Below are 15,902 nucleotides of genomic sequence, written 5' to 3' on the forward strand. Positions count from 1 at the left end.
AATGTTTGAAGATTTTTGTTATTGTTTTCACTTGTTCCTGAATCCAATCTGATCCTCAACTAAATGTATAGCAATATAGTGTTACTCTAAAGTGTTACCCATCAAAAAAATTGCCATAGTTTTTATAGTTGAATAAATAAAAGCTACTGCATAATATTCCCCCAAACAAACAAACAAAAAAATTCGAACTGAGCTCTTCAAAGTCTGGCAATGAAAGGCAATGATCTATAGCAGGATTTGGGGAGAGAGTGCACTAAGCTGATCCCCTGAGAATCACCTTCCCCTTAAGTACCTCCCTTTAATTACTTCTTTTATATTTATTCTATTTATTTTATTCTCAAAAACTTTTTTGAGAAAGAAAGTGTGCACATGGGAAGGGGCAGCAGGCAAGGGGGGAGAGAGAGAATCTTCCAAAGTAGGGCTCTATCTCAGGAACCATGAGATCATGACCAGAGCCGAAATCAAGAGTTGGCTGCTTAACTCACTGGGCCACCCAGGTGACCCTTCTGTTAATTATTATACACCACTACTATGGTTGAAGGGAGACAATGCACTCTCAGTTAATATTACAATCCAACAGTACACTAGATATATAAACACCAGTAATTCCCAGTTCATGTGTGATCAGGCTGGAAAACATGGTTGGAGAAAGCTTACACAGCCCATTGCCTCTGTCAGCATCCCTGTCCTCACTGCCACAGTGGCCACAATGACTCTGGAACAGCCTGTAGTAGGGTGTGGGGTTGGGAAAAGTGGCTCATTATGACCAAAGCCCTTTTTTTTTTTTTGGCCCAGGATTTCCCAGGTGATTTCACGATCAATGTCTATACCCAGAATCCAGGGACTTTAGAGTTGGACAGAATCCTCATATTTATTTTTTCTTTTTTTACTTTTCATTCCAAAACACTTTCAGATTTACATAACAGCTGCAAATATAATGCAAAATTACTATATCCCCCTCACGTGGATTCCATCTTACATAACCATATTACAGTCATGAATATCAAGAAATTAATGCAATACACCATTTTTTATTTTTATTTATCTTTTCTTTTTTAAATTGAAGTATAATTAACATGCAGTGTTATATTAGTTCCAGGTGAACAATGAAATGATTTAACAATTCTATACATTTTTCAGTGCTTATCAAGATAAATGTCCTCTTAATTCTTTTTCTCCATTTCACTCATTCCCCACCCACCTCCTCTCTGGAAGCCACCAGTTTATTCTCAGTATTTAAGAGTCTTTTTGTCTGTTTTTTTCTTTGTTTGTTCACTTATTTTGTTTCTCAAATTCCACAGATGAGTGAAATTATACTGTATTTGTCTTTTCTGACTGACTTATTTCACTTGACCATTCATTTTTGGTTAAACATGGGTTCACTTCCATATCTTGGCTATTGTAAATAGTGCTATAATAAACATAGGGATGTCCATATCTTTTTAAATTAGTATGTTCATTTTCTCAGGATAAATACTCAGTAGTTGAATTATTCTATTTTAACTCTATTTTTAACTTTTTGAGGAACCTCCATACTATTTTCCACAGTGACTGCACAAGTTTGCATTCCCACCAACAGCGCACAAGGGTTCCTTTATCTCCACATCGTCACCAACACTTGCTACTTCTGATTGTTTTGATTTTAGCCATTCTGGCCTGTGTAAGGTGATATCTAATTGTGGTTTTAATTTGCATTTCCCTGATGATGAGTGATGTTGAGCATCTTTTCATATGTCTGCTGATTGATTTTTTTAGGGGGAGTGTTGAATTGCTTATATACCTTGATAATATAAATCAATATATTTTGAGTTTTTGAATACATTTATTAAGGGATATTAACCCTTTATTGGATATTTGCAAATATCTTCTCCCATTCAGTAGGTTGCCTTTTGGTTTTGTTGATGGTTTCCTTTTGCTGTGAAAAAGCTTTTTATTTTGGAGTAGTCTCAATAGTTTAACTTTGCTTTTGTTTCCCTTGCCTGAGGAGACAGATCTAGAAAAATATCTCTATGGCTGATGTCAAAAAGATTGCTGTCTATGTTTTCTTCTAGGACTGTTACAGTTTCAGGTCTCTCATTTAGATCTTTAATCCATCTTGAGTTTATTTTTGTGACAGCGTAAGGAAGTGGTGTAGTTTCATTCTTCTGCATGTGGCTGTCCAGTTTTCCGAGCACCGTTTGTTGAAGAGACTATCTTTTTCCCATTGCATATTCTTGTCTCCTTTGTCAAAGATTAATTGACCATGAATGCAAGGGTTTATTTCTAGGCTCTCTATTCCGTTCCACTGATATATGTGCCTTTTTGTGTGTGTATGTGCTAGACCATACTGTTTTGATTATACAGCTTTGTAGTATAATAGAAATCTGGGATTGTGATGCCTCCAGCTTTGTGCGGCTTTGGATATTCCACCACTTTCGTCGTCCTATAAAATTTTAGGACTATTTGTTCTAGTTCTGTAAAACATGATGTTGGTCTTTTGATAGGGATTGCATTAAATCTGTAGATTGCTTTGGGTAGTATGGACATTTTAACAATATTGGTTCTTTCAGTCTGTGAGCATGGAATATCTTTCCATTTCTTTGTGTCATTTCCAGTTTCTTTCATCAGTGTTTTATATTGTTCAGAGTACAGGTCTTTCACCTCCTTGGTTAAGTTTATTCCTAGGTACTTTATTATGATATATCACTTTTATCTAATCTATAGGCCTTATTCAAAATTTATCAGTTGCCCAATTAGTATTCTTTATCTGGACCAGGATCACATGTTATATCAGTTTAGTCTCTATTAATTTGAAACGTTCCTCTATCTTTATCTTTCATAAGCTTAAAGATTACTAACCAATTATTTTGAAGAATGTCCCTAATTTGGGGTTTGTCTAAAATTTCCTCAGTTTATGTATTTTTGGCTAATACTGCCATGTCCTTGTCAGTGGATCATATCAAGAGATACTTGTTATTGACATCTCATTACTGGTGACATTAACGCTGATCATTTAAAGTGATTTCTCCAAATTAAAGTTATTCTTTCTCCTCTCGTAATGAATAAGTATGTTGGGGTAAAACACTTTGAGACTATGTCAATATCCTGTGTCTCATTATGCGTTTTCGTCTAATATTTACCTATGAATTTTAGCATCCATTAAATGTAGTACTAATATTTAATTGATGATTCTTACTACGGTATTGTTTGCCAAATGGTGATATTCTAAATGGTGATAGTCTATATCCATCATTCCTTCTACATTTATTTTTAATTTTTCTTTTAATGCTTTTTTTTAAAGTTTATTTTGAAAGACAGAGAGCAAAGCAAAAATGGGGTGGGGACAGAGAGAGAGGGAGAGAGATTTCCAAGCAGGCTCTGCCCTGTCATCACAGAACCCAACACAGAGCTTGAACTCACAAACCACGAGATCATGACCTGAGTCAAAATCAAGAGTTGGAAGCTTAACCGACTGAGCCACCCAGGTGCCCCTCCTTCTACTTTTATTAATTGGAATACTATTGTGAGGAGCTTTCTTTTCTCATGATCCATATAGACTCCTAGATTCTCATTTTATTCCATGGGTTATTATGTATTATTGTCAATATATTTTTTTTTCCTCAAAATTTCTGCAGATGTGGTCACTGGGAAGCTTTGCAAGTTGGATCTTGTGTTCTTTGACATGTCTCCATCATTTTCATGTACTTTGTGGAAGGAATGTTAATGCTCAACTAATCTACCTTTAAATCACCTCCAAGTGCTCTTGGCAAGTAGTCACCCAAACTATGTCTGACAAAATCCAGCATTAGAGAACTTGCATGTCCAGCACAGGATTATCCTTCTCCAGACAGTTCTGATGTCCAAGTACGCTTCTCAGTTTTGACTTTGTTTTCTCAGTCTTCCTAGCTACGCATAGTATACAACTGAAGGTTAAAGACTGAGCTAATCCTGACCAAAATTTTAACTTTATTCATAGAATTATAATTAAATAACTCATCCAGAACTGTAATTAGGTTAGCCAAACATGACCTTGGGATTCCATATTGCCAAAATGGCAGCTCAAGCCTTCTCTTCTCTCTTAGCATCAGTGCCCCTCACTCGACACGGACACCTAAGATTGAGCCTCCACCATGGTTACTAGTATTAACTATTACCCAGTCCTTTTGGAAGAGTAAAATCTGCATCTTCACATGATGATGAGGCACCATGTTTTTCAGTCGTGTTTTTGTTAGTCCTATTTCTTTCTGACGCTGAAGCCTTACTCCAAACTGTACTATACGTGTGGTTTCAAACTCTTGCTCAATGACCAGCTGCATCAGCAATACCTTGGGAGCTTGTTAAAAAATACATATTTATGGACTCCTCTCCTGAATTATTGGGCAAATCTTCTTAAGCCTCAGATCTTCATCCATAAAGATGAAGTGCTTGCTTTATAAGATTGTCAGGAAGAGTCAATGAAATTATGTATGTGAAGTGTTTAGCATTCTGCTTGACCCCAGCTAAATAGTAAACAACATCAGCTGCTATTATTATTATATAAATATTACTGCTATAACTGTTACTAGGCAAGTATCAAAAATGTATCAGATATTTTACTTTCTCCTGAATGAGTAAAAAATAGATGTCTAGAGGGGTGGCATTGCCCATTACCATTATATTTCATGTACAATAGGTGGCAGCAGAGGCTATATACATTGGCTCTAGTGGTCAAGTAAGGGATACCATAGAATGGAACTCAGAAAAAATAATCTTCTATATGAAGATTTGTCATCTTCCTGTTATCTCTATGCTCCCAACCCAATTATCTATGTAGAAAAGTCCTGGATTGGAAACAAAGGAGTTAACTTTCTACTAAGGTCTACCATTTTTTAGCCTCTCTGGGATTCCATCTCTTTATCTGTCAAATGAGGATTTGATATCAGAGGATTTCCAGAATTGCTTCCATATCTAAGACCTTATGCTTCTATTAACTGAGACTCTACAACCTACTCTCAACGTTCTGTGTGCAGATGATACCAATTTATCATTTCATGCTGGACTTCTCTTCTTACGAGAGTTACATTCTTCTCTGCCAAGAGGGCTGTCATCACTAAATAAGACTAAACAGTGAAAAGAAAGCTGTTTCCACTTCCTGGTGTATTTGCAACTTCCCACAACGGATGGCCAAATATTTGCTATGTTTTCTCTTTCACTCCTCACCCATCTGCTCCACTGTTGAGTATTCTTCTTTCAGTACAAGCATGCCTTCTAAAATATCAAACTTTTTTTAAAAGGCATTCAAATTATACCTAAAGGTTTGGATTTTGATGTCTATTAACTGTAAGAGAGCTTTGAAATGGCAAATTAGTCCTGGATTCTCATTTCCCTTCATGCTCACTTTCAGTTCATCTGAAATCGGCTTAAATACCTGTTGCTCTCATTGTACTATTATTTTCACTGGGCTTCCCTTTGTTGTGCTAATATTTAACAACAGTGACATCAACAACAACTAAGCTTCATGGAATGCTTGCCAGGTACTGTTCCAAATGCTTTACCTATATAGCATCTCATTCAATTCTTACAATAATTCTATGAACAGGTGAAATATAAAAGCACTTTGTGGTTCTTGTTTGTTAATGTTTCTCATCTTTTCCTTCAATCCATTCTCTCCACACACATTTCAGAGCTATTTACCGAATGTATCCAAAGCCTGCAACATATTTTCCCATGCACTTTGCCAGACTTAAACAAAACTTACTTTCCACAGTCCCACCCTTCAGCATATTCCACTTCTACTTCCCATTTCATGTAAAATGAGATATCTCTTATCTTTGCTTTTGTAAAACTTCATTTATTGTTAGTTTAATAATATTAATTTCAGTCAGTCATCATGTAGACAAGTCCTAGATTGGAAACAAGAATTAGCTTCTAATCTGAGAATGTGAGATATTCTCTATGATCATATTCTGCTCTATGCTGTACATTAAAAAAATTTTTTTTCAGAGTCCATGTGTGTTCACTATCAAAAACTAAAATAAAACAAAAAGCAAGGAAGAGGGCAAATTACAAATTCCACCATTTAAGGTAATCACAATGGATATTTTTGCAGAAACCTCTCATTTTCCCATATATGTATATAATTAAGATGATACCATATTTAAAATGCTTTCAGTAAGACTAATCAGGTAGAAATAATAATTCTTTTTCATTGCTTTGTTTGCCGGTCTAGCATACCTCTAATAGTTCTTCTGTATATGAGGTTTTGGAAAACTAACATTTCTATTGACCATTGTTTTCTGCCTAATCTACTTACCACCATTGTCTACTTCCAATGAATACAGAAAAGTTTATGTAACAAGAATTAACTTATTATTATTTTGAAGCTCTAAATAGTTAAGGGATGTATTTTTAAGAGTATTATTTTTAGAACTTTAAAATATTTATCATTTAAAGAAAGACAAGCACTTGCCTTCATCTCCATCATCCCCAAATGGGTAGAAGAGAGCCACAGCTAAATTGATGAACACAGCCAAGTTGAAGGAAATGCTCCCCCACAGGGATATATGCCTTGAGAACCAGAACAGGGCAGGGTTACCTAGTGAGCAAAAAGTGTGATGGGACAAAACAGAAGAATTAATTTTGATCTCAACACAAGAACCCTACTGAAACAACATTTTACTAAATTGTGTTTTTGTAAAGTAGTATAAAAGCACATTTAAATAAACATCCAAAATGACTTATTTAAGAAAGTTTATAATCAGTACCATAAGGGAGTTTTCTATTTGATTCCTTCTTTATTCTTCAGCCAATTTACACCCAAGCCATTATAAAGGGGTGGGTAATTTTGCAATTGCTAAACATTGTCAGAAAAGGTGATTCTGTAATAATTCCCTCTGACACATTCCTAGAGCAGATTAGGGGAAAGACAGGTTAGTGGATGCCTGGGGTCCCCCTTAACAGAACAGTATGTATCACTATCACTTTGTAAGTCAGTAATATTGATTAATTGGTCCCACTCCCATGCCTTACAGTCAAAAGAAGAAGAAGATGAAGAAGATGAAGAAGAAGAAGAAGAAGAAGAAGAAGAAGAAGAAAAGAAGAAAAGAAGAAGAAGAAAAAGAAGAAGAGAAGAGAAAAGAAAAGAAAAGAAAAGAAAAGGAAAAGGAAAAGGAAAAGGAAAAGGAAAAGGAAAAGGAAAAGGAAAAAAAAACCCCAAACCAGACTCATGTCTGATGAATATTCCTATGACCCAAAGTTACCTGAAATTCTGAACCTTAATAGCATGGTATAATACTGCTTACTGGGAACTCATGATTTATAATATCTAAGTTTTATTTATTTTTGAGAGAGAGAGAGAGAGAGAAAGAGAGAACGATTGGGGGGAAGGGCAAAAAGAGAGGAAAAGAGAGAATCCCATGAATGTGGGATCAATCCCATGAACTGTGACATCATGACCTGAGCTGAAATCAACAGTTGGATGCTTAACCAACTGAACCACTCAGGCACCCCTTACAATATCTAAGTTTTAAACCTTAATACTTCCTAAGAACTTGGGTTTTTAATGGCAGAAAAACATGAAAGATACAATAGGAAGTACTAATAAGTGGGAGAGGCTTTACTGAATATTTTCAGAAATGAGATTCTGTATTTATCTTCAGAAATGAATTAGTAGGTGCATCTACTAAATCTACGTCTCCTAAATAACCGAACAAATATGAAATGCATACAAATTTGACCACGTGACTTTTTCAGAGTTTGTCCATTCTCTAACTGTTACTATCTAAACATCACATCTAAAATATTGGAGTTACATGAGGGAGAAAGGAACATCAAGTTTCAAAGAGAAATTATAAACTTTTCAAATTATGTTCTGTGAATTCCAATCTGGGATCTGCTGCTCACTTATAAACTGCACTTCCCTTCAGTATATGTTGTTTTCCTTCTCTTGGAATAAAGCATCCCAACACTGAAACAGGCTATGATTTGCTATGGTATTTAATTGACTGATGTATCTTAAATTGTAAACATCTGCATCTCCATCATTTTTATTAGGAGTCTTCTTTTCAAAAAGCAGAATATTGGGGCACCCAGATGACTCAGTTGGTTAAGTGCCCAACTCTTGACTTTGGTTCAAGTCATGATCTCATGGTTCTTGAGGTCGAGCCCCACACTGGGCTCTATGCTGGCAGCATGGAGCCTGTTTGGGATTCTCTCCCTCCCTCTCTCTCTGCCTTTCCCCCCTCACATGCTCTCCCCCCCCCCAAAATAAATAAACTTAAAAAAATGAAAAGTTGAACATTAAGACAAAATAGAAGATGTTGATACATACATTTGTAGTATATCCAATGAATCATTTCTATCTATAACGTCATAATAAGTTGCTTCCGAACTTTAAATGTAAGATGTACATTGAAATTCATTTTAAGATTTGTTTTTTAATAACTGATAAAATATTTATCCAAAAAAGAACAAACCCCACAAGCAATAGTTCATTATTCAACTTAGTTTAGTCAGGGATAAAATGTGTGCTTTTCCAATGTCCCAAATAAAATTGTTGAATTTTCATGTATGTGTTCTAGACACCCTAAATTTTCTCTGAATTCCATAAGGTTCTATATGGCAAAATGCTAAGGGAGAGTCATTTCTTTATTTTTCAAATATTCTGATAAGAAAGCCTAACAGTGCATACCATAATCTTATAGCCAAAGATGGTAGGTCACAAGCTCCACTCAAATCCATAAACCACACTCAGTAAAGTTCCTGGGAAACTGGAATGATGAAACACTGTTGAATGGAGGTATTGAGAACATATGCCTGCTGGTCTGGAAAACATCCCCCAAGGATAGGAAAGACCTAATCTAGAGTTTCCCCCTACTAATTTTTGTTAAAAACTCATGATATCCCTTATCTGGGGAAGCAAACTAAAGTGTATTATAAACTTTAAAATTTTGAAATTTTAGGTGTGCCTCAGTGGCTCAGTTGGTTAAGTGTCCAACTTCAGCTCAGGTTCTCATGGTTCTCAAGGTTTGTGATTTCAAGTCCCACATCAGGTTCTCTGCTGTGCACAGAATCCACTTCAGATCTTCTGCCCCTCTCACTCTGACCCTACCCCCCAAATAAATAAACTTTAAAAAAAGAATTAAAAAATTTTAAAACTCAATATTTCCATATAGAGTTGACTGCTGTGATGTAAGTAATGGAAACTGTATTATATTAATTTGGGGGAGGGGAGGGGCAGAGGCAAGGCAGAGAAAGAGAATCTCAAGCAGGCTCCACACTTAGTGTGGAGCCCAACACAAGTTACAGTTTCACAACTATGAGATTATGACGTAGGCTGAAATCAAGAACGATGCTCAAGTGACTGAGCTACCCAGGCGCTCCTGCATTATATTAATTTTTAACTGTAAAATTATAACATTGCTTTATTTTTATACAAGTGTCACAGAATTTTTAGTCTGACTTGGCAAGGTAAAGATATTTTGAAAGAAAGAATGACTTTCAAGAAAACATTAAACAATCTACTCACTCATAGGATCTTAAGATAAGACAGGACAAGCATACTGGTGCCGATGTCTCTCCATCCCATTCACTGATCGTTAAGGCCAGTCAGAGCCCATTCAAGGACAGCAGACTTGCAGCTGTTCAGCAGTTGAAACGTACAGCTGCAAGCTTGCATTTCATAATATTTATAAAACTACAGGATCAGCACTAAAAGATGATCTAATGTAGTCTTCTGTTTCTGTTAAGCCACAGGTGTCTCAGCTCTCACTCAGGTGTGGACTGAGATTATATTCTTAAGCCTATAAGTGATTTGAGTACCATCAAATGGCAAGAAATTAAAAGCCGATTTAGGGATGCCTGGGTGGCTCAGTCAGTTAAGCATCCAAGTCTTGGTTTGCACTCAGGTCATGATCTCAAGGTTTGCGAGATCAAGCCCTGTGTCAGACTCTGCACTAACAGCATAAAGCCTACTTGGGATTCTCTCTCTACCTCTCTCTCTGTCCCTGCTCTACTCACACTCTCGCTCAGGATAAATAAATAAGCTGTAAAAAAAAAATTTAAATGAATCCTGTTATGTATCCTAAGGTACCAATTTATCTACCATTATGCTCAAAACTAACCATTTTAGTTTATTGTACTTACTCCTGATTTTCTTCTGCCACTTCATTTCATTGTAGAGATCTTCAGTTTGCTGGAAAAAGTCATTCACTTTACTTCCTTGTTCATCCCTTTCAGTTGTGTTGAACACACGGCTCTTGGATTCTCGCGTAAGGTATTCACATATATTGGGGACAGGAAAAACTATTTGTTCCATTGTCCTATCATGCCGAACAATCTGAAAATATTAATGTGCATTTGCTTTAGCTTTTGGACACTTCAGTCTTAGACTATTTTGTGTTTTTAGCATGAGTTTATGAATGATATTTTATTAATTAAGTTTGAAAAAACATGCCAGCATGAAATCCCTAGAATAATCCTTTAGTGTACTACTTTTCATTGTTGTCTTTAAGAAAAATTAGGGACACCTGGGTGGCTCAGTCGGTTAAGCATCCGACTTTGGCTCAGGTCATGATCTCACAGTTTGTGAGTTCAAGCCCATGTCGGGCTCTGGGTGGACAGCTCATAGCCTGAAGCCTGCTTCAGATTCTGTGTCTCCCTCTCTCTCTGCCCCTGTCCCACTCACACTAGGTCTCTCTCTCTCTCTCTCAAAAGTAAATGAACATTAAAAAAATAATAAATGAATAATAAATAATAAATGAATATTAAAAAATAATAAAAAAAGAAAAACTAACTGATGACTGTATCATAAATACTATGCTATAAATAACAAAACCCCAAATCTTTATTCTTTCTGGACTAACATTAAACCTCTGTCACCCATTTTTAATTTTCATGAGTTACATCAGAGAATTAAGAACTAAGTGATTGGCTGCATAACCTTGAACACAGCACTTGGTATATCTGCATCTTATTCTTAGCTTGTTCTTCCTAAAAACATCTGTTGGAGACCAAATGACATACTCAATGTGATGTGCCCTGAGTTCTATAGAAAAGGTGCTTTATATCATTAAAATGTTTCCTACTCATGGCAAAACAAATTTTTGTAGGTATAATATCCATTTAAATATATAACTAGATGTAAGTACTCCTTATTTTCAACTTGTCTTATTTGGTACTTGTGACAGTTTAATGTTAGACTAAACAAAACAAAAACCAGCTGAATATTTTCATACGAATTCACCATGCAACAGGGATTTGTTTAGACTAAATCTCAAGGTACATGTTTATATACTCTGCTTATCCCTCAAGAATGAATCAGGATTGGTCTAAGCCAGAAAGGCCACCCTACTACTCCCCTTCACCACAGGCTGGTATAGTGGGGCAAGCATGTGACCTAGTTCCAGGAAATGAGGCATAAGTAGAAATATCCTGGTGGCAGGAGAGAGGGAATCAGGAAAGATTTTGCTTCCTGAAAAAACAGAGAGTCACATGAAAGAAACAAAATAATAAAGCCAAAAAACTAAATACAAAATACAAAAAACTCTTGTTTTGGCCTGTATTCTTTTTCTTCCCACTTAGAACAAAAGGTAATAGAAGGGCATGATGCCTAAAACTCTGGCAGCCCTTTTGCAACCTTGAGGTGAGATATCACCAGCATAATAAGGAAGACACAAAGTAAGATAGGAAAGGCCTGCATGTCTGAAGACATCACTGAGTTATTGAATCAATTGTAGAACTACCGGTACCTACAGACTTCATTTTATGTGGGATAATCAAATATTTTTATTGTTCAAACAATGGTCAATCTGGTGTTCTGTTACTTGTAATATAAGCTATCCTAAATGATATGTAAATATGCAAACTAAATGCTAGAATGCTATCATATAAACACACAAAAAAGGGGCACCTGGGTGGCTCAGTCGGTTAAGCATCCGACTTTGGCTCAGGTCATGATCTCACAGTTCGTGGCTTTGAGCCCCATGTCGACTCTGTGCTGACAGTTCACAGCATAGAGCCTGTTTCAGATTTTGTGTCTCCCACTCTTGCTGCCCCTCCCCTATTCATGCTCTGTCTCTGTCTCTGTCTCTGTCTCTTTCTCAAAAATAAATAAACATTAAAAAATGAAAAAAATACACACACAGAATGAAATTTAGTAGCAGTAAATAAAATTCCCAAACACAGGTTAAAGAAGTCAATTGTACAAAAGAAAAATTGGACCTATTTATATTGCAGGGGGAAAAAATGTTTTTTTTTTGCTTGATCCCAAAGTATAAAACCATAAAAAAAAATTCTCAGGATGCATTTAAGAAATAGTGTCTATATACCATGATCAAGTGGGATATACTCCAGGGACGCAAGGGATGTTCAACATCCACAAATCAGTCAATGTGATGTAGTACAGTAACAAAATAAAACATTAAAATCATATAATCAGTTCAACAGATGCAGAAAAAGCATTTGAGAAAGTTCAACAACCATTTATGGTAAAAACTTTCAACAAAGTGGGTATAGAGGGAACATATCTCAACATAAAAGCCATACCTGACAAAGTCACACAGCTATCATAATATACCAACAGTGCAAAGCTGAAAGTTCCTCCTCTAAGATCAGTACCAAGACAATGATGTGTTGAAATCAACATTAATTCTTCTGTTTTGTCCCATCACACTTTTTGCTCACTAGGTAACCCTGCCCTGTTCTGGTTCTCAAGACACATATCACTTTTATTCAACATAATATTAGAAGTCCTAACCAGAGCAATTAGACAAGAAAACAAAATAAAAGACATCCAAATTGGAAAAAAAGAAGTTAAATGGTCACTATATCTAGAGGACATGATATTAGGTATAGAAAACCCTAAATACTCCAACAAAAAAGTGTTAGGAATACTAAACAAATTCAGTAAAGTGGCAAGACACAAAAATTAATACACAAAACTCTGTTGTATTGCTATACACTAATAATGAACTATCAGAAAGAGAAATAAAGAAAACAACCTCATTCAGAATTTCATCAAAAAGAACACAACAGTGGCTCCTAGGTGGCTCAGTCATTTGAGCATCCAACTCTAGATTTTGGCTGAGGTCATGATCCCAGGGTCATGGGATCAAGCCCCACATGGAGTTCTGCACTGAGCATAAAGCCTGCTTAAGATATTCTCTCTCTGTCTGTCTCCCTCTGCTCCTCTCCCCCACTTGTGTGCTCACTCTCTCTCTCTCTCTCTCTCTCTCTCTCTCCAATACCTAGAAATAAATTTAATCAAGGAGCTAAAAGATCTATATATTAAAAACTGTAAGACACCAATGAAAGAAATTGAAGAAGGCACAAATAAATGGAAAAATATTTCACACTCATTGTTTGGAAAAACTAAAAGTTTTAAAATATCCATACTACCCTAAGCAATATACAGATTCAATGCAATCCCTGTCAAAATTTCCATGACATTTTTCAAATGGAACAAACACTCCTAACAAAAAAGGAACAGTCTCAAAATTTGTATGGAACCACTGAAGACGCCAGATAGCCAAAGCAAGTTACAGACAGAAATTACACTCCCTGATTTCAAATAGTATTACAAAGCTATAGTAATGAAACAGTGTGGTATTGGCATAAAAACAGAAACACAGATGAATGGAACACAATAGAGAGCCCAGAAATAAATCCATCCATATGTGGTCAATTAGTTAACCATGAAGGAACCAAGGACACAAAATGAGGAAAGGACAGTCTCTTCAGTAAATGGTTTGGAAAATTGGACAGCTACATGCAAAAGAATGAAACTGGACCACTACCTTACACAGTACACAAAAATTAACTCAAAATGATCAAAACTTAAACAGAAGACTTGAAACCACAAAAAGTCTTAGAAGAAAACAGGTAGTGAGTTCCTTGACATAGGTCTTGAAGATGATGATTTAAATCACATGACAAAAGCTAAGGCAACAAAAGCAAAAATAAACAAGTGGGACTACATCAAACTAAAAAACTTTTGCACATCAAAGGAAACCATCAACAAAGTGAAAAAGCAAGTTACTGAATGGGAGAAAATATACGCAAATCAAATATCCAATAAGGGGCTAATAGCCAAACTATATAAAGAATTCATACAACTCAATAGCGGAAAAACCCAATCTGATTAAAAAATGGGCAGAAGATCTGAATAGATAATTTTCTGAAGAAGATAGACAAATGCGCAATAAATACATGAAAAGATGCCCTACATCATTCATCATCAAGAAACTTCAAATCAAAACCACAATGTGATATCATCTCACACATGTTAGAATGACTATTATCAAAAAGACTAGAAATATTAAGTATTGGTGAAGATGTGGAGAAAAGGGAACCTTTGTGCACTGTTGGTGGAAATGTAAATTGGTGTGGCCACTGTAGAAAACAATATGGAAGTTCCTCAAAAATTAAAATTGGAACTACTATGTGATCCAGCAATTCCACTTTTGCATATTTATCCAAAATAAACAAAAATACTAATTTGAAAAATATCTGCACCCCCATGTTCACTGCAACACTATTTACAATAGTCGGATTATGGAAACAACCTGTCAATGGATGAATGGGTAAAGAAAATGGTGGTATATATACACAGAGGAATATTTGCCATAAAGAATAATAAAATCTCACCATTTATGACAGCAAATGAATGGACCTCAAGGGTCCATTTATATTATTCATATAAATGAAAAAAGTCAGGTAGAGAAAGACAAATAGCACATGATCTCTCTTATATGTGGACTCTGAATATAAATAGATACATACAATAGATATACATAGATACAGACAATAGATTGGTGGTTGCCAGAGTCAGGGGACAGGATGTGGGAAAAATGGGTGCATTGCTTTTGACTTTTTAAAAATTTAAATTAAAAATTAAAATTAAAATTAATTTTGAAAAATAAATAGAGCCTTATTTATTACAAACCAAACTATTCAGTCCTTTATGAAATGCTATGTTTGATTCTGGTTGTCACATTTTACAAGGGGGCACCTACAAACTAGAGGGATTGCTGCAGACAAGGGGGATGTATTAACTGTAAAAAGCCAAAATGGATAATGTTTTCAATATATTTATTCAACAAATTACTATTCACTCCTTAGGTAAGGAGCTCTGGGGAATTCAAAGTGAAAAAACATCATGAATCCCAATCTATAGGAGCCTATAGCTTAGTGATCATCATGGGTCTTCAAATGGTACAGCCAAGCTATCATGCTGACGGAGGAGCAAATGTTCTGAACACTGGGTAAACATTAAAGTGGGCTGATGTGCACTCTTTATAAAAAAATAACTTTCTAATTATTCAAATTGTTCAAAATTGGATCTGTTTCCTTCTGAAGTAGTGAGATCTCTATCACAGGAAGAATTGGAAGTGGAAGCAGGATCATTACAGAATAATTTCCCTTTGGATGGGTGACCCACAAGGTCCTTCAAATTTCCCAGTGTCTTTCAGTCTATAACTTTAGAAAACCTATTATTTTCAACAATAATCATTATTATGGTGGTGCTCCAGGCACAGTGTCAATTTTGGAAATATAGAGATGATCAAGAATGGGCCCTGCCTCAAGGAAGGGACAAGTGATACATAACACACATATTCCAATATGATATATTTAACAGCATGATCAAACTGTTGTGGGAGGTGCAGTGGGATGAAACCAATGAATGCCTGATAGAAGGGTGAGAGGCCTCTCTGCGTAGGGCATATGAGCTGGTCTTCCAATGAGCATGAGGACTGGTCAACATGTATAAGTTAGATCATCAGTCCAGACTGTTCCTTTGAACCCTGGACTTCTGTACCCAACTTCATGCATGCCTCAAAGTCACCTCAAGTTCTATTTATCCAAGAACCAACAAATGGTCTTCCTTTCTCTGGGGTCTCAGAGCTAGGCCCCCAATGCACAACACCAGTTCTGCTTATTTATTCAGA

General features: G+C 35.9%; 1 protein-coding gene across 4 annotated transcripts in view; it reads right to left on the reverse strand.

Moving 5' to 3' along the window:
- ITPR2 (inositol 1,4,5-trisphosphate receptor type 2) overlaps nucleotides 1-15,902 on the reverse strand; it is a 515,671-nt gene that overhangs the window by 98,222 nt on the left and 401,547 nt on the right. For all 4 annotated transcript variants that reach the window (XM_047864958.1, XM_047864957.1, XM_047864956.1 and 1 more), the window contains 2 exons: nucleotides 10,102-10,294; nucleotides 6,428-6,553 (listed from right to left, as the gene is read on the reverse strand). In XM_047864958.1, the coding sequence (XP_047720914.1) occupies nucleotides 6,428-6,553; nucleotides 10,102-10,294 (319 nt within the window). The remainder of the gene's footprint in view (nucleotides 1-6,427; nucleotides 6,554-10,101; nucleotides 10,295-15,902) is intronic.

Source organism: Prionailurus viverrinus, chromosome B4, assembly GCF_022837055.1.
Source record: "Prionailurus viverrinus isolate Anna chromosome B4, UM_Priviv_1.0, whole genome shotgun sequence".
NCBI lineage: Eukaryota > Metazoa > Chordata > Mammalia > Carnivora > Felidae > Prionailurus > Prionailurus viverrinus.